This window comes from Phyllobates terribilis, unplaced genomic scaffold, assembly GCF_046119375.1.
Source record: "Phyllobates terribilis strain yellow unplaced genomic scaffold, ASM4611937v1 Scaffold_2__4_contigs__length_985480577, whole genome shotgun sequence".
Lineage (NCBI taxonomy): Eukaryota > Metazoa > Chordata > Amphibia > Anura > Dendrobatidae > Phyllobates > Phyllobates terribilis.
The window spans coordinates 91,265,689-91,283,885 of record NW_027362762.1 but is presented as its reverse complement, the minus strand read 5'-3'; the positions used below and the strand labels follow the sequence as shown (position 1 = coordinate 91,283,885).

The window sequence follows — 18,197 nt, the reverse complement described above, 5'->3', positions numbered from 1 at the left end:
GACTGGGAAATGATGTCCAATACTTCACTTTTCAGGAATGTGCAGGATACAGGAAGCAGAAGAGGATAATACTGATCGCAGGTGATGACAGTTAGGAATTCCCATCCTCATGAGACGCGAACTGCTCATTTATCAATCAGGTATGCTGCACACTTTTGTAAGTTGCTGCTGACGCTACAGTTTGGACTTCGGCTGCAAGAAGACTTTTTGTAGAGCTACTGACAAGCTACAGCTGAGATCCAGAGGTACTTGCAGCATAGAAAGGTCTCTGCACACAGTTTATGGGGTGGCCCAATCCATACAACCTCTTCCAATATGCTCTGTCAGGGCTTGTGGTCATCACAGAGAGTGTTCCATTATGGCTTGGACTGGCCCAGCGGAGAACAGGAGAATCCTCCGGTGGGCCACCACCCTCTTATACGAGCAGTACTTGGCACAATATACTTGAATCACTATGTATAGACAAAGGCAGCATCTTATTCATTTAACAATCTACCCAGCACATTGACTCTGATTGGCCCACGGAAGAAGAGGTGAATCCCCTGGTGGGCCCCTTAGCAGAATGGGCCCACAACTCCTTACACGCTATATAATAATAAACTGGGTAGTTTGCTAAATTAAAGAGGTTGTCCGACACCGGTAACAGATGATCGGCGGGGGTGCCGGGTGTCGGACCCCGGACGATCCATTGATGGCCTATCCTAAGGATAGGCCATCAATATAAAAGTAGTGGACAAGCTCTTTAATTTAACAAACTACCAAGTTTATTATTATATAATTATAATATATTAGATTATTATATAGAAGCTTATATATATTTGTGAATGAGGGCAATATAATATTTGCATCTAGCCAAACAGAGAGACCCAAAACAGTCAGGGTTACTGGTGGGCATTTGGCAACCCAATCCAACACTGAGGATAGGTCATCAACATCAATAGAAGATTGGTGGTGGATGAACACCGTGCAGCCATGCTGATCAGCTGTTAGCATCTCCTGCCATGGCTGGATGTACTGGTATGGCATGGCACCTTACATCATGCAGTGGCCATTCTAGGGTACTGCAGCTTGAAATAAATGTGCATCTGGCTGTCACAGGAGCTGCAAACAGCTGATAAGGAACCCGAACCGATCTAATATTCATGACCTAACCTAAGGATTGCTCATCAATAAGTCAACCTACATTGACTATATGAAAGTTTTTCAGGTTTCTTCTGATCTGCATAATAATTTCAAGGCAGACAGTAACTTACATAAAAGATAAAAAAAGACTTACTTTGCATCCATGGCTTCTGTCATATTTCTCTTGTGACTCCTAAAACAGACGTAGAAAGCATCAATTCGTCTTCAATATTTCTGCGCTAGTTGATTTTCGGGACTTGACAGAGTCTGTTCGCTACCTTACAGCCGACATTTTGCCTTGAATGGCTCTATTACTCCTCTGACTCCACCTGACGTCTGCACGGACTTGTCCGTATTTCCAAACACTAACTTCACCAACTGACCAACTTCAGACCGCTAGCAATCAATTAGCTCCTCGGAGACTTGTGTCCTTCTTCTCAACATAGACACTTTCCTTCACCCGCTACAGGACACTGTTAGGACATGAAGCCAATTCACAGATTGGATTTCCTCTCCTTGACTTTCATTAGCAGCGTTAATCAGGAATGCAGCACCGGATCTGTGACAAGTGAAGAAAAAGGGAATGCCAGTTAAAAGGGTTTGTCTATCTTTGGGGACCTTTTTTTATCACTAAAATGCATGTATTAGGGGCTACAAACAATTTTTGTAAATGGATTTCATTAAAAAATCTGCACTGTTTTTTTTCAGACTCTTTGTTTTCCCATATATATGAAACTTTATGTAGCGCTGGCGTCCCTGCCCTCTGCTAGGCAGGGACGCTGCTCCCCTCACCGCTCTGCTCCGTGCCCGGCGTCCTCTCCCCGCTCTGCTGTCAGCGCGCGCTCCTTCCCGGCGTCCTCCTCCCGCTCTGCTCTCAGCGCGCGCTCCTTCCCGGCCCCTGTGCTTAGGGCGCGCGCGCGCGCGCTCCCCTCCTCTTAAAGGGGCCGCGCGCGCCGTCCTAAGGAGTCCCCGGCCAATGGCCGGAGGACTTCATCATATATAAGGCACCTCCTCCAAAATGGAGGTGCCCGAGCAATGTTGTTTGCACCTGTGTCTCACCTGTGCTTCAGCCCTCAGGTCCCGTTGCCAGTTACCTGCCAGTTACCTGCCAGTTACCTGCCAGTTTCCTGCCAGTTTCCTGCTAGTTACCTGCCTGATTCCTGCCTGAATACTTGTTACCTGCCTGCCTGCCTGAGGTCCGACGGTCTGCCTTACAACTCCGGTCAGTCTGTCTAAGGACCAACTTGTCCGCTCACCTGGGAGCGCACATCAGCTACCTGCCTGCTTGCCTGAGGTCCGACGGTCTGCCTTACAACTCCGGTCAGTCTGTCTATGGACCAGCTTGCCCGCTCACCTGGGAGCGCTTCTCCGTTACCTGCCTGCTTGCCAGCCCGGAGGCTCCGTTGTCACGTGCTGTGACCACCAGCTATCTCAGAGACTCTTGCCCGCTCACCTGGGAGCGCATCTCCGTTACCTGCCTGCTTGCCAGCCCGGAGGTCCCGTTGTCACGTGCGGTGACCACCAGCTATTCCAGAGACTCTTGCCCACTCACCTGGGAGCGCTTCTCCGTTACCTACCTGCCTGCCAGCCCGGAGGTTCCGCCGTCACGTGCCGTGACCACCTGCTATTCCAGAGACTCTCGCTTGCTCACCTGGGAGCACACATCTACCATCTGCCTGCTAGCCTACCCGGAGGCTCCGCCATCACAGGTCGTACCTACCCCTTACCCAGAGACTGCCCTGATCACTTGCCGTAACTCCCTGTCCGTTCACCCAGAGACTGCCACCCGCTCCCTTACAAGGGCCGCCCCCTTGTATAGTAGCTCAGAGGTTCCGCCTCCCGGACCCGTTACAGTTTGCTCGGGCCATGGAACCCGGTGGCACCCAAGCTCCCTCGCTCTCGGACCTCTGTCTTGAACTGTCCCGTCAGAGGTCCCAACAGGAGGCCATCCTGGGTCACCTGCGGAATGTTAATACTCGCCTGAACACTCTGTCTGATCCACCAACAACCTCCGCCAGTGCCATATCTTGCAATCCGGCAGCTCCGCTGCCCACTAATACTATGGTATCCTACCCCGGACCCCGGCTCTCTGCACCTCCTCGCTTCGGAGGCGACCCCGTCCAGGCTCGGGGCTTCATAAATCAGTGCACCCTGCACTTTGAACTTTTGTCCCATCAGTTTAATTCCGACCGGGCCAAAATTGCCTTTATCATGTCCCATCTCACCGGGGAGGCCCTGGCCTGGCTAAATCCTCTATGGGAGAGAGGAGACCCCCTGGTGTCCAACTTGCCTGCTTTTCTCTCGGCTTTCCGGAAAGTCTTCGACGAACCCGGACGGAAGACCTCATCCGCATCCTCTCTGCTACGCCTCCGTCAGGAGGGTCTCACCGTGGGCCAATATGCCATACGGTTCCGCACCCTTGCCTCGGAGCTGGCCTGGGATAACGACGCTCTGGTATCCGTCTTCTGGGAGGGTCTGTCCGGTCGTATTAAAGATGAACTTGCTGGTCGGGACATTCCTACCTCTCTCGATGATCTAATAACCCTTGCCACCCGGATTGACCTACGGTTCCAGGAGCGTGCCAAAGAGGTCACCCGTGAGAGAAGGATTCCACGTTTAGCTCCTACTTTCCAGAGACCCGTCATTCCCTCCATCTCTCCCCAGGTACACTCTCCTGAGCCTATGCAGGTCGACCAGACCAAGATGGTCAAAACCCGTCAGGACTCACGCCGTGCCGAGGGGAGCTGCTTCTACTGTGGCAGTAAGGAGCACCGGATCCGTGCCTGCCCGGAGAGGTCGGGAAACGCCTGTGTCTAGGTTCGCTCAGAGAGGTCCACCTAGACAAGAATAAATCCTCTCCATCCCTGCTGTTGTCAGTTTCGATCATCTACGGGGAGAACCGTTATTTCGAACTAGCCCAACTTGACTCTGGAGCAGCCGGGAACCTTATTTCACAGTCCCTGGTTGAAAAATACCGCATCCCCACCAAACCTCTGGCTGTACCCTTGTCTGTCGCTGCCGTGGATGGGGGCCTCTTACCTCGCCCCATTCAACTCATCACCGAATCCATTACCCTGCAGGTGGGAATGCTGCATTCTGAAAGTATCTCCTTTCATGTTCTGCCTGGACTCTCTCACGCCCTCTTGCTAGGTCTGCCCTGGCTCCAGAGACATGCACCCGTGCTAGACTGGCAAACCGGAGAGGTCCTTCGCTGGGGACAAGACTGTCATAAAACCTGCCTGGTTCCCGTCCATCCCGTCCGTCCCTCTCCTACCCCAGCTAATCTACCTGGACTTCCGATTCCTTATTGGTCTTATGCAGATGTCTTTAATAAAAAGGAGGCAGAGACATTACCACCACATAGACCATACGACTGTCCCATCGATCTGCTACCCGGTACTACTCCTCCCCGTGGGCGTATCTATCCTTTATCCGCTGCTGAAACCCGGTCAATGTCCGAATATATTGAGGAGAATCTGGCCAGAGGATTCATCCGGAAATCTACCTCCCCGGCGGGAGCAGGCTTCTTTTTCGTCAAAAAGAAGGACGGCTCTCTCCGTCCCTGTATAGACTATAGAGGCCTAAACCTGATCACGGTGAAGAATAAGTACCCCCTTCCGCTCATTCCAGAATTATTTGATCGCCTGAGGGGGGCTAGGATCTTCACCAAACTGGACCTTCGTGGGGCGTACAACCTGGTTCGTATTCGTCAGGGGGATGAATGGAAGACGGCATTCAACACCCGGGACGGCCACTATGAATACCTGGTAATGCCCTTTGGTCTCTGTAACGCTCCTGCCGTCTTTCAAGAGTTGGTCAATGACATCTTCCGGGATCTTCTCTACTCCTGCGTAGTGGTGTACCTGGACGACATCTTGGTCTTCTCTCCGGATCTCCAGACTCACCGGAGGGACGTTCGTCAGGTCCTGCTCAGGCTAAGGCAGAACCATCTCTACGCTAAATTTGAGAAGTGCCTCTTTGAGCAGACCTCGCTTCCGTTTCTGGGCTACATTATCTCTCAGACCGGCCTACAAATGGATCCTGAGAAACTGTCTGCCATCGAGAAATGGCCCCGACCGGAGGGGTTGAAGGCCATTCAGCGATTCCTGGGCTTCGCCAACTACTACCGCCTCTTCATACCACACTTCTCTTCCCGGACGGCCCCAATTTCTGCGCTCACCCGTAAAGGTACTAATCCCAAAGAGTGGCCACCCGAAGCAGAGGAGGCCTTTCTTTCCCTTAAACAGGCCTTCTCTTCCGCCCCGGTGCTGCATCGCCCAGATGGCAACAAACAGTTCTTCCTGGAAGTTGACGCCTCCTCCTCTGGAGCCGGAGCGGTACTTACTCAAAAATCATCTTCCGGGAGGATGGTAACTTGTGGCTTCTTCTCTAAACTCTTCTCCTCCTCTGAGCGCAACTATTCCATAGGAGACCGAGAGTTATTGGCCATCAAACTGGCATTGGAGGAGTGGCGTTACCTGCTCGAGGGGGCTCTTCACCCAGTAATAATTTACACTGACCACAAGAACTTGGCTTACCTCCAGCATGCCCAGAGACTTAACCCGCGCCAAGCCCGGTGGTCCTTGTTTTTTGCTCGTTTTGATTTTGTCCTTCATTTTCGCCCGGCTGACAAAAACGTCAAGGCGGACGCCTTGTCTCGGTCCTTTCTGGTGTCTGATCTCGAGGAGGATCCGAAACATATCATCGATCCCGCCAGAGTAATGCAGGTGGCTCCCGTGAGTCTAAATCGTCTTCCTCCTGGTAAGACGTTCGTACCAGTACCTGATCGGGAGAAGATCCTACACTGGGGTCATTCGTCTAAACTAGCTGGCCACGCCGGTCAGAAAAAGACCCTCCAGCTTATTACCCGGCACTACTGGTGGCCTAACCTGCACAAGGATGTAATAGACTTTGTTTCTGCCTGTGTGTCCTGCGCCCGCAACAAAGTTCCGAGACACCTGCCGGCCGGCCGTCTCCTACCTCTGCCAGTACCTGCTGCCCCCTGGCAGCATATAGCGATGGACTTCATTACTGATCTACCCGTCTCTGCCGGTTGTACGGTCATTTGGGTGGTCGCTGACCGCTTCTCCAAGATGGCTCACTTCATTCCACTGCCAGGTCTTCCGTCTGCACCCGAGCTGGCTAAAGACTTTATCCGCCACATCTTCCGTCTTCATGGCCTGCCCCGTCACATCGTGTCGGATCGTGGGGTACAGTTCACTTCCCGTTTCTGGAGAGCCACTTGTAAATTGCTGGACGTCACCCTGGACTTCTCCTCCGCTTACCACCCACAGTCTAATGGTCAAGTGGAGCGGATCAATCAGAACCTGACCAGTTACCTTCGGCACTTCGTTAATGCCCACCATTCTGACTGGGTGGATCTCCTGCCATGGGCCGAATTCTCGTACAACAATCACGAGAGCGAGTCTTCCTCCAAATCCCCGTTTTTTGTAGTCTACGGTCAGCATCCTCGGATCCCGTTTCCCGTCTCCACCTCGGCGGACAATCCGGCTGCGGAATCTCTTGTTAACAAATTTTCCTCCATATGGGAGAGTACCCGGTCCGCACTCCTTCTGTCATCCGAGCGTATGAAAAGACACGCTGACAAAAAACGTCTGGACCCTCCTCAATTCCGCCCTGGGGATAAAGTCTGGCTCTCGTCCAAATATGTCCGGCTCAAGATCCCTTCCTATAAGTTAGGGCCTCGGTTCATCGGCCCACTGGAGGTCATCAGTCAGATCAACCCGGTGGCCTATAAATTGAAACTCCCGGCCAACTTACGGATCCCTAACTCCTTCCATGTGTCTCTCCTCAAACCTGTGGTGCTTAACTCTTTTTCCAAGTCTACAGGTACGCCTCCTGCTCCGGTTTCTGCTGAGGACGAGTTTGAGGTAGAGAACATTCTTGCCACCAAAAGGGTAAGAGGAAAGACCTTTTTTCTGGTAGATTGGAAGGGGTTTGGTCCTGAGGAGAGAACGTGGGAGCCCCGGGAGAACATCCATGCCCCTCTCATCCTAGCTAAATTTCTATCTGGCCTAAAAAAGGGGGGGCCTAAAGGGGGGGGTACTGTAGCGCTGGCGTCCCTGCCCTCTGCTAGGCAGGGACGCTGCTCCCCTCACCGCTCTGCTCCGTGCCCGGCGTCCTCTCCCCGCTCTGCTGTCAGCGCGCGCTCCTTCCCGGCGTCCTCCTCCCGCTCTGCTCTCAGCGCGCGCTCCTTCCCGGCACCTGTGCTTAGGGCGCGCGCGCGCGCGCTCCCCTCCTCTTAAAGGGGCCGCGCGCGCCGTCCTAAGGAGTCCCCGGCCAATGGCCGGAGGACTTCATCATATATAAGGCACCTCCTCCAAAATGGAGGTGCCCGAGCAATGTTGTTTGCACCTGTGTCTCACCTGTGCTTCAGCCCTCAGGTCCCGTTGCCAGTTACCTGCCAGTTACCTGCCAGTTACCTGCCAGTTTCCTGCCAGTTTCCTGCTAGTTACCTGCCTGATTCCTGCCTGAATACTTGTTACCTGCCTGCCTGCCTGAGGTCCGACGGTCTGCCTTACAACTCCGGTCAGTCTGTCTAAGGACCAACTTGTCCGCTCACCTGGGAGCGCACATCAGCTACCTGCCTGCTTGCCTGAGGTCCGACGGTCTGCCTTACAACTCCGGTCAGTCTGTCTATGGACCAGCTTGCCCGCTCACCTGGGAGCGCTTCTCCGTTACCTGCCTGCTTGCCAGCCCGGAGGCTCCGTTGTCACGTGCTGTGACCACCAGCTATCTCAGAGACTCTTGCCCGCTCACCTGGGAGCGCATCTCCGTTACCTGCCTGCTTGCCAGCCCGGAGGTCCCGTTGTCACGTGCGGTGACCACCAGCTATTCCAGAGACTCTTGCCCGCTCACCTGGGAGCGCTTCTCCGTTACCTACCTGCCTGCCAGCCCGGAGGTTCCGCCGTCACGTGCCGTGACCACCTGCTATTCCAGAGACTCTCGCTTGCTCACCTGGGAGCACACATCTACCATCTGCCTGCTAGCCTACCCGGAGGCTCCGCCATCACAGGTCGTACCTACCCCTTACCCAGAGACTGCCCTGATCACTTGCCGTAACTCCCTGTCCGTTCACCCAGAGACTGCCACCCGCTCCCTTACAAGGGCCGCCCCCTTGTATAGTAGCTCAGAGGTTCCGCCTCCCGGACCCGTTACACTTTAATGTGGTCTTTTTGGGTATAAAAGTTTTTTTCCACCTTTGGGGACATTTTTTTTTATTTAAATGCATATACTTGGGTGTAGAAAGCATTTTTGCTTTTAGGTTTCATTAAAATATGTTGCAGTTTGTTTTTTTTTAGGCTCTTTGTCTTCCTGTATATTAAACTTTGATGTGGTCTGTGGTCATAAAAGGTTTGGTCCACTCTTTTTTTTATGTAAATAAACGTATTCATGTATTAGGGGCTAGAAATCATTTTTGCAATTGGGTTTCATTCAAAATTTTGCACAGTTTGTTATTTTTCAGGCTGTTTGTTTTATTGCACATTCAACTTTAAGGTGGTCAGGGGTCATAAATCAGTAGAGAGTTTAGAAAAAGACAGAAAGAGGTGCAAACCAACTGATTGAGGGACTCTCAGTTAACTCATTCTGCAGCCACGATAGACACTGCAGCACAAAGGCTGTAGAAGACAAACGGTGCAACATTTTTAATGAAACCCAATTGCAAAAAATATTTTTTTGAATGATTGTGAATGAAGCTCTGTGCTATAAGGACTGTAACATTTTTAAAATTTTTTACAACTTTTAGTAACTTATATAATAAGTTCAAATAAGGGTATCTCAACCAAAACTTGTGTGACTATAACTCATGCTTTAAAGGAGCTGTACGAGACTTTAACATTGATGGCCTCGATCAATGTTCAAGTCCCGGACAAACCCTTTCTTTAATCATCTGGCGACTGACAAACCACAGACAATTACTGCATGTATATTATAGATTTAACGCTCAGTTACTCTGAAAATAAAAGACACGATATGCTACAAAAGAAAACAAAGAGATCAAATCAAGCGATCAAAGAGACCCAAAAGTAAATTGGTAAGTATAAAAATTAGCTTTTATTAGGTATTTCATAAGATAAAAGATATCAGACAAAATCATTCGTTTTTCAGGACGTCAATCAGTCACCATGGTTCTGTTTGTGCAGTTCCCGTGTGTTAATCATGCGACCATACAGTTTGCATTCCGTATTGGGATCACATGCTTGTTGTGTGATTCGGAGATGATCATTTTTCATTTTTTATTATTATTATTCCTTGATTTAGTAATACAGTTGTCATGGTATATATTTTTAATGTTATATATATTTGAGAGGTCAATGGTGACTAATTACGAGCCTGATTCACTTTTATGTATCTTCTATGTACCATGTTAACTGTATATGCTTGCCTTATTGTTATACCTGCATTTTTCATTGATCACTTCGAATCGCACAATATTACTATGGCAGTGTTACCCAAGAATTATTGTGTTGTATGATATACACACTTTGAGCCTTAGACAGAGCCATGATTGCCTATGTTGTTATACTAGTCCAGTTAAACATCCTGTCCCCTTATGCAGCAGACCGGACCTGTGCGCGTGCGCGCTGCGAGCTGTCCGGGCGTCTCTGTGATGTCGGCGTCTCCATGCAGGACCTGCGGGATCATGTGGGCCCACGTGATCTCTGCACCTCCTTTTGCATGACGCCGGCGTCGGGGATAGGCCCGGTGGTCGTGACGCTGCACGCGTCATCTTAGGTCCTTGTCTTATCCCGGATTGGCTGGCTATCATTTAAAATGACACACCGCCGGAGGGGATACATGCCCCCTGAAGAAGGCAGCGCCGAAACGCGCGTTGGGGTGGACGCGTGGTTCACATGTCAAGTCTCATATGGTCCCTATACTGAGTCCAGGTATATATATATATATTTTATACATTCTTTCTCCATCTCTTTGTTTTGGTGGTTGAAGCTGGAGATAAATTCATTAGGCAATATATTATACTCACAATATAGCTTCTCTTGAGACCCTACCTGTGACCATTTGAGATTGTGATGATAACTTTATAGGCCACAGTGCTATACTTTTACACTATGAACCTAGCTAGTCCTCCAGTATGATGGATTTTTTACATTGTATGTGCTTTGCACCACTTTTTGTCTGATATCTTTTATCTTATGAAATACCTAATAAAAGCTAATTTTTATACTTACCAATTTACTTTTGGGTCTCTTTGATCGCTTGTTTTCTTTGATTTGATCTCCATGTTGGGCGATTTTCCCTTATCATTTTCCATAGGTGTCAATTGTTCTACTCCTATACTTCTGTGATTATGCACCGGTTGGAAACTGTATGTATAAAAGAAAACAAAGTCAAACATATTGTATACAGAAAAACTATATGGGTTACTGCATGAGTTAAAGGGACTGTCCAGGCACCTGCCCCAATAAACTGGTTCCAGCTTTGGGGGTGGTCAGATGTGACAGCGAACAGAACCAAACAGCACAGCTCCATTCACTGTGCATCGGCCACTGACAAGCACTGAAGCTCGGCTCCTATTGAAATCAATAGGAGATGAGCTGCAGCTGCAATAAATGGAACATGCAGGAAAGCTCAGGCTACTAAATATATACCTGGGGGTACATTACCATAAAGAAGGGAAAAAAGGGTGCAATTCTGGGATGACATCTGGTCATTCTGTGTATGTATACAGCAATATACAATGATGTTAATCTATAGACAAGGATCTTGAAGAACCATCTGCTAAATGGATAACATAATGGCCTAGAGGCGATGGATGCCTGTGACGGGTGCCATACGATGACATCTGTCACCACAGATCCATTATTGAACATATACATCATACCTAACGATTGAAAGAAAATAATGTTATATGAGAAAAATGTTATATTGTCCTCAAAAAGTAAGATAAAAGTAGTGGTCCCTGAATATAGATAAGGTCTACATGATATTACCTTTTATGCTGGCATGTGAACAACAATTTCAGCCATGGTTGTATTGCCTTCCAGTAGTCTCGAGTCCCCCATAGACATCAGACTAAAGTATTCCAAACCCACCGATATCGGCAGCATCTGCCGAAGGTTTAATGTGTATTGGGGTCTCTCAACTATCCCCTGACATCATCAGAGGGATCCAGGATGTCCAATTTTTGGACTGTCTATTCCTGTGTTCTCCAGAAGTCTGGCAGTAGGTCTCTCGTAGAAAACAAAGAAGCGTTCATCTGAGCTTCGTGGTCTTGTGTATGCTGAAGTTGGGCTAGATTGCTGTCAGCCGAACCAGAGATTGTCCACCAGGTATTAATGACCTATCCTTAGGACACCCGACACCTCCATTGATCAGCTGTTCCTGGTGTCGGCGGCCGGAACTGCCAAGCTACAAAGGTGCACAGCTCTGTCGACAGAATAGTGGCCGCGGCCAACACCGAGAACAGATGATCAATGGGGGTGCCAGGTGCCCATTGATGACCTATCCTAAGCAGAATCATAGAATGTTAACAGTTGGAAGGGACCTCCAGGGTCATTGTGTCCAAACCCCTGCTCAATGCAGGATTCACTAAACCATCTCAGTCAGATGTCTGTCCAGCCACTGTTTGAAGACTTCCATTGAAGGAGAACTCACCACCTCTCGTGGCAGCCTGTCCCACTCATTGATCACCCTAACTGTCAAAAAGTTTTTTCTAATATCTAATGTGTATCTTCTCCCTTTCAGTTTCATTCCATTGCTTCTTGTGTTTCCATGTGCAAATGAGAATAAGGTTGATCCCTCTTTAAGCTCAGTGGACAACCTCTTTAAGCTCACCAGGAATTCTAGTGCAACGTGAAGCATATGGTAAAAAAAAATGTTGTCCTTACACCTAAGGTATAGAGTAATGGAACCAGCCCTAAATTCTATAAATATGTAGTTGCTAAGTTTGGAACTAGATTTCTTCTATTCTTATGGAAAACTGACAATCTGCTTTATTTCCCAAGTTCTACTGGAATAGGGATTAAGCAGCCGTCCTGTAGTAAAAGGTAAGGAATGTTAGCATACAGCGCACGTCGTACACCAGTGACCCATATATAATATTTGCAGCAGATGTAAATAGCTGAACCCTCGTTCTATAGAATTTCCCTCCTGAAGATGGACAGAACGACATACGACACACGGTACAGACACCATCAGCTCATCTTTCTGCTGGATATACTTAGGTTGCTCCAAGGTCACACCAGTCTTCTCAAGTCATGTCATGCCTCTGCTTGTAAAGCACATAGACAAGTGGGGGCTTTATAGAAATCACACTGCCCCTCACTTATATTTAACAGTAGGAAGCAAGAAGAAAGAACCATCTGGAACTTTCAAAATAAAAAAAAGATGGTGCTGAGTTTTGCACCTAAGGGCATGGGGCATGTGCACACGTCAAGTATTTGGTCAGAAATTTCTGCACCATTTCTGCATCCCTTCACAGGAAAAACAGCGTGAAATAGGTGCGTTTTTGCTGAAATTTTCTATGCGTTTTATACATGTGTTTTTGTTGCAGAATTTTCCCCACTCGTCAGTATGGGTGAAATCTGCAGCAAAAGCTGAAAAAAATGACATTCTGTAGATGAATCTGCATTAAATCCGCAAGTCACAAATAAGCAACGTGTGCATGAGACTTCAGGAATCTCATTCACTTTTCTGGCATCAGGAAACCATTCAGGTTTTGTGACAAGTCTGAGCAGAAAAAAAAAGCGACAAATATGCAACGTGTGCACAGGCCTTAAGACAGAATGGTCTTAAAGGGGTTGTCGACTACTAGGACAAACCCCTTCAAAATCTGAATATCTGAACCCATTAAACACCAATACTCCTCTCCTGTGCCAGCGCCGTTCCTGAGGTGTCGGCACTCGCTCTCCCGGGGCTCACGTGACGTTGTTGAGTCATGTGAGCCCTGCGACCAATCAATGATGGCGTAAGTGTCCTAAACTTCAGATGTATAAGTAATCAGGAGGAAATCAGAACCGTAGCAGGCCACTCACTTCCTGTTGATTACTTATACGTTCGACGGCGGGGACAATGACACCATCACTGATTGGGCGCAGGGCTCACATGACGTAACAACGTCACATAAACCCCGGGAACGTGAGTGCCGACACAAGAGGTAAGTATAGGTATTTTTATTTTAACGGGAACAAAGATTCAGATTGAGAAGGGGTTTTCCTAATAGTGGGCAACCCCTTTAAAGAGGTTGTCCACTACTTTTACATTAATGGCATATCCGACACCTCCGCCGATCACCTGCCAACGGTGATGGCAGCGGCCACCAGCCAGACATACTTACTTGCCGAGCTTCTCCTTCTACTCGTAGTGGCCGCCGGAGGGTACTACAAATCCGCCTCCTATTGATTTGAATAGGAGGCGGATGTGCAGTACCCAGCTCCGGCCACTACAAGTAGACAGAGCAGCTCAGCAAGTAAGTACTTCTGACCGGTGGCCGCTGCCAACATTGATAACAGCTGATCGGAGGGGGTGCCGGGTGTCGGACCCCAGCCGAGCAGACATTAATGACTTATCCTAAGGATAGGCCATCAATGTAAAAGTAGAAGACAACGTCTTTAAATTTTGCTTCCCCTGCCCATCCTTTCATAATCCCTATCTTTCTCAGGACAGGGGAGTCCTGCACAAGTTTCTGATACCCAAAAGGAAAGTTCTGATGGTCATTCATATATATCTGAAATGTCATTATACTTTCAGAAGGATTATACAGCCAAATATTGACATTGATTTTCAAAGTAAGTACACCCGCCCCATCTGGTCAATTTCTATAATGTGTGCAGTTTGTATTGTGAAATCTGGTGACAGATTCCATTTAAGAACCACTGCTAAGAATGAATGTGTTACTCTACAGCCAAAAGGTTATGGCCTCTCCAGGCCCTGACAAGTATCCACTTCCATTGTCACCACACCAAGCTGTCATAGAATTTCTGAGACAATGAAACATATGTCCACATTAACCAGGGATTAATCATTTGGGAATAAAACACTTAAACGTCCCCCCCACCCACCATCTCAATTCATGCTAATATCAGTCACTCCTAAGAACAATGGCATCACAAGAATTTACATCCCCCGAGCCAGAAGTGACTGAGCCGTCCATATTAATATCCCAGCACTGTCCTGTCCGACTGGATCCGACACTAAAATACATGCACTTTATCTACTGCAACAAGAATATAACAAACCATGCAACGACAGTGATTAGGATATGAAGGATCTGGATGGATAAGCTGCGTTAACGTCTTTAAACACGTCTGAGCTTCGATTAATCAGACTATCCAGATACTCATCATGATAAAGAGCAAGAGAACAAAAGTTATACTGTCCTGCCGCATTGGGAATGATGCAAGGCTACGAGGCAGGGATGGACTGCAGCGCTGCACTGCAATTTGTCACGTTAGTATAGGCTATAAGTCCTGGTACTGGAGCATCGTGCTCTCAGGATAGTATAGTGTCGGACTGGGGTGCCAAGGGCCCACCAGTAACTCCAGGGCCCCACTTTTCAGCTACATGCAAATATAACGTAATCCTCATTTACAAATTTATTTACCAATGAACTGGGTAGATTGTTAAATTAATAAGAAAATTTAAGTATATTGTGCCAAGTACTGCACATATGAGAGAGTGGTGGCCCACCGGAGAATTCTCCTGTTCTCCAGTGGGCCAGTCCAAGCCTGACTGCAAGCACTGGATCATGGCAAATAACGCTCCATAGTGAACCTCCAAGCTTAGCTAGGACAGAAAACCCCAAAATAAGGTCCTTTTAACTCTATATAATACAGAACAGAACGGAAGCCTGTCATCTGTATACAGCTATCTCTTTTGGGAAATATGTCCTGCAAGACATGGAAGACGATGCATTGTTTTCTTTTGAGAAAGTACAGACAATGAGCACCTGATCAGGGTCCAATTAGCTCTGCTAGGACGGTGACAGATCTGAATAGATCAAGTTATCATGGGACAGTATTGACTGCAAATCCAAGATCCTGTGGTGTTATGCTCTGGTTGTAGGTGACAGACTGCGAGCCCTGGATCCTGCTCCATTCAGCTTTGAGTCCATCATATAAACTCAAAGTGCTACATCTGTTACTGGGAATATGATTGCCTGTTTCCGATCTTGGGAAATAATTGACCTTTGAGGCAATATAAGACTGCAAGCTATGAATCTTGGGCCATCGTGTCCAGTTGGGTCAATAGACTGTTGAGTCCTGGATCCTGGTCCATCCGTTCTGTTGGGACATTTTAGAAATTTCTTTATGAAGTGTTGGCTCACTTTAAACTGCATATCCTGTATGCCTTGTTCTAGTGGGACAATACAGGTTGCAAGCTCTAGTTCTCTGTTAATCATGTCCTGCTGGGACAATACAGACTGTGTGCTCAGGATCCAGATCTGCAATGCTTTGTTGGGTCAGTAAGGAACAAAAATCCTGAATCCTGGCCCACCATCCGGCTTTGTTGGAGCAATATGGGCAGCAAGTCCTCTATTCTAGTTCATGTGCTACTGGAATAATACAGATTGCACTTTTTATATCCTGGTCCAGCATAGTGTATTGGGTCAATATTGACTGTACGTTATGTTTTTTAGACCTTTGTTGGTCCAGTATAGATTTTAATAATAGTAGTATAGGGGTAATATATAGATATAAGTGCAGTTTTCTGGCTCACTAGACCATAGTTGGACAGTAAAGAGTATAAGATTTGTATCATCGTCCATCACAATCTTGTGGGACTGTACAAACTATCATGAGATGAGGAAGCCCATGCGAAACGCGCGTCAGGGCAGCGGGGACACGGTGCTACATAGGTGAGCATTTGTAACATGAGTTTATTGCTCGTTCCATACCTATTACTGCACATTAGCTTCACTGCTCTTAGGTTATGTATTATTCTGCCACATTTTCGGGTATGTATTATTCAGAACCTTGAGCATATACCGTATTATTGATTCCAGAATTTCTCTATTTTTTGGCTTAGCCTATATATATTTTCGTTTTCGTTTTGTGTCTTCACCATTGACCTACCTTTATATTTTATCATTGAATATTTTAATATTTTTGAGCAATATGTAATAAACCATTTTATATACCTATTCTCTATGCATATATTTCCTTTATTTGGGGTTATCCACGCTGTAATTTTGTAGGATCTATGTATCATTTGGACTTCCTTGTATACAATTAATCAGGACTATGGTCCCCTTTATTATCCTGGATGTTTGTCTTTTGGAGATTAAGCGTATCATGAGATGATGGCAGAATTCACACAAAGAATTTGACAATGGTCCATTGAGTTTTGTCAGGCTCAGACTTTAGGTACACACATGGGGTGTGACTGGTGCCCAGGCAGTGCACAGTCTAAGGCCTCACACACATGAAGCAGAGCTGGCAAATGTATGACACAATTATAATATTACCTGAATAAAATGATAACATTTTCTCTTATGAAATGTGCAGTAACTGCAAAGCCCAGCTAAGAATTCATTCAATGAGCAGAGGGACAGGAAAAAATGCAAAGCTGGTGAAAGATGCCTGAAATATTCTGCAGTTGAGCCAACTACACACACAATGTAACCAGAGCAAAGCAACAAATAAAATGGAACAAAAGCAAAACTGTAAATAAAATGTAACAGAAGCAAAACAATAGATAAAATGTAACAAGAGTAAAACAACAAAGAACAAGAGCAAAACAATAAATAACATGTAACAAAAGCAAAACAACAAATAAAATGTAACAAGCGCAAAACAGCAAAGAACATATAACAAAGGCAAAACAATAACATGTAACAAAAGCAAAACAATAACATTTACCAAACCAATAAATAACAAGTAACAAAATCCAAAACAATAACATTTACCAAAACAATAAATAACATGTAACCAGAGCAAAACAGCAAAGAATAGGAGCAAAATAATAATTACCATGTAACAAAAGCAAAACAACAAGCAGGCACAATGCAACAAAGTCATTCTACTTCTATAGTGATTCAGAAGGGGATCAGATAGGAAATGAGCAGAGGAGGGAGATGATACTCACATGCTACCAAGGAGTAAGAAGACCCCTGAGATTGCAGATTTGGGGGCTGGGTGCCCTATGACCGGTTACTGTAGGGGGTCTCTCTGCTTTCCTCTCCTGTAAAGTCAGCAGCTTCCCCACATAGTGCTGCAAGGCTTGTGCTGCACCAGGAACAGATCCAAACAAGTTCAATGCAGCAGAAGCTATAGCTCCCCCTTCATGCTTCCCCCCTTAAAGCCACAGTTTGCATTTCCCTCCAGTCCTCCTGGCTGTGAGTCCCTCCAGTCTCCTATGACCACTGAAGATCATGTTTGAGGAGCGCAGATGGGAGTTCCCAGGGCAGCACCCATCACAGCAGAGCCTTGCTACCGTTAGATGATCTGTCAAGGAAGGGGGGGGGGGGTGTGGGCAGTGCACATGCGCAGTACTCTGCTGGATGATCTAAGGGTGCCATGTTTAAGGGCAGTGAGCATGCTCAGATGGAGAATGCAGATATTGTGACTCCATTTTTCAGGGGAGTGCACTGTTACTTTAGTGAGTTGAATGTAGTTTATCTAAGTTCCTGTTAGCAGCAGATGCTGAGCTGTGTGGGGATCAGCACTTGTCCTGTGACATCAATACACTGGGACATAAATAATTTTAAAAATTGAAATGAAGTTGGACAGCAATGAAAGTAACTACAATAAAGTACACAGTATGATGACTGACAGTCATAGTTACATAAAAGAAGCAAGCAAACATATTGCAATGCTACATAATACTGTATACATATCTAAAAATACCATATATGTATATAAAATAATATACACTATACACTATAAATATTTACCATGCTTTATAATACTGTAACTTAATATAAAACACTATAAATATGTACAAAACACTAATACAACATACTCAACATAGAGTACCTAAACTAAGTATATAAAGCTCAAACAGGAAAACTACAGCATATACTATGTCCTATATCAATATATACATAACGTATATCAAATGCTATAAATAACTACAAAACACTGATAGTACAG

At 46.8% G+C, this 18,197-nt stretch overlaps 1 protein-coding gene across 1 annotated transcript in view; it reads right to left on the bottom strand.

Annotated features, from left to right (window-relative positions):
* The window catches only part of SACS (sacsin molecular chaperone), a 107,706-nt gene extending 90,141 nt beyond the window's left edge, over window positions 1-17,565 (bottom strand). Inside the window, exons 1-2 of the mRNA XM_073662213.1 lie at window positions 17,191-17,565; window positions 1,277-1,681 (exon numbers count right to left, since the gene is read on the bottom strand). Of these exons, the coding sequence (XP_073518314.1) occupies window positions 1,277-1,299 (23 nt within the window). The 5' untranslated portion in view covers window positions 1,300-1,681; window positions 17,191-17,565. The remainder of the gene's footprint in view (window positions 1-1,276; window positions 1,682-17,190) is intronic.
* Window positions 17,566-18,197: the final 632 nt, after the last annotated feature.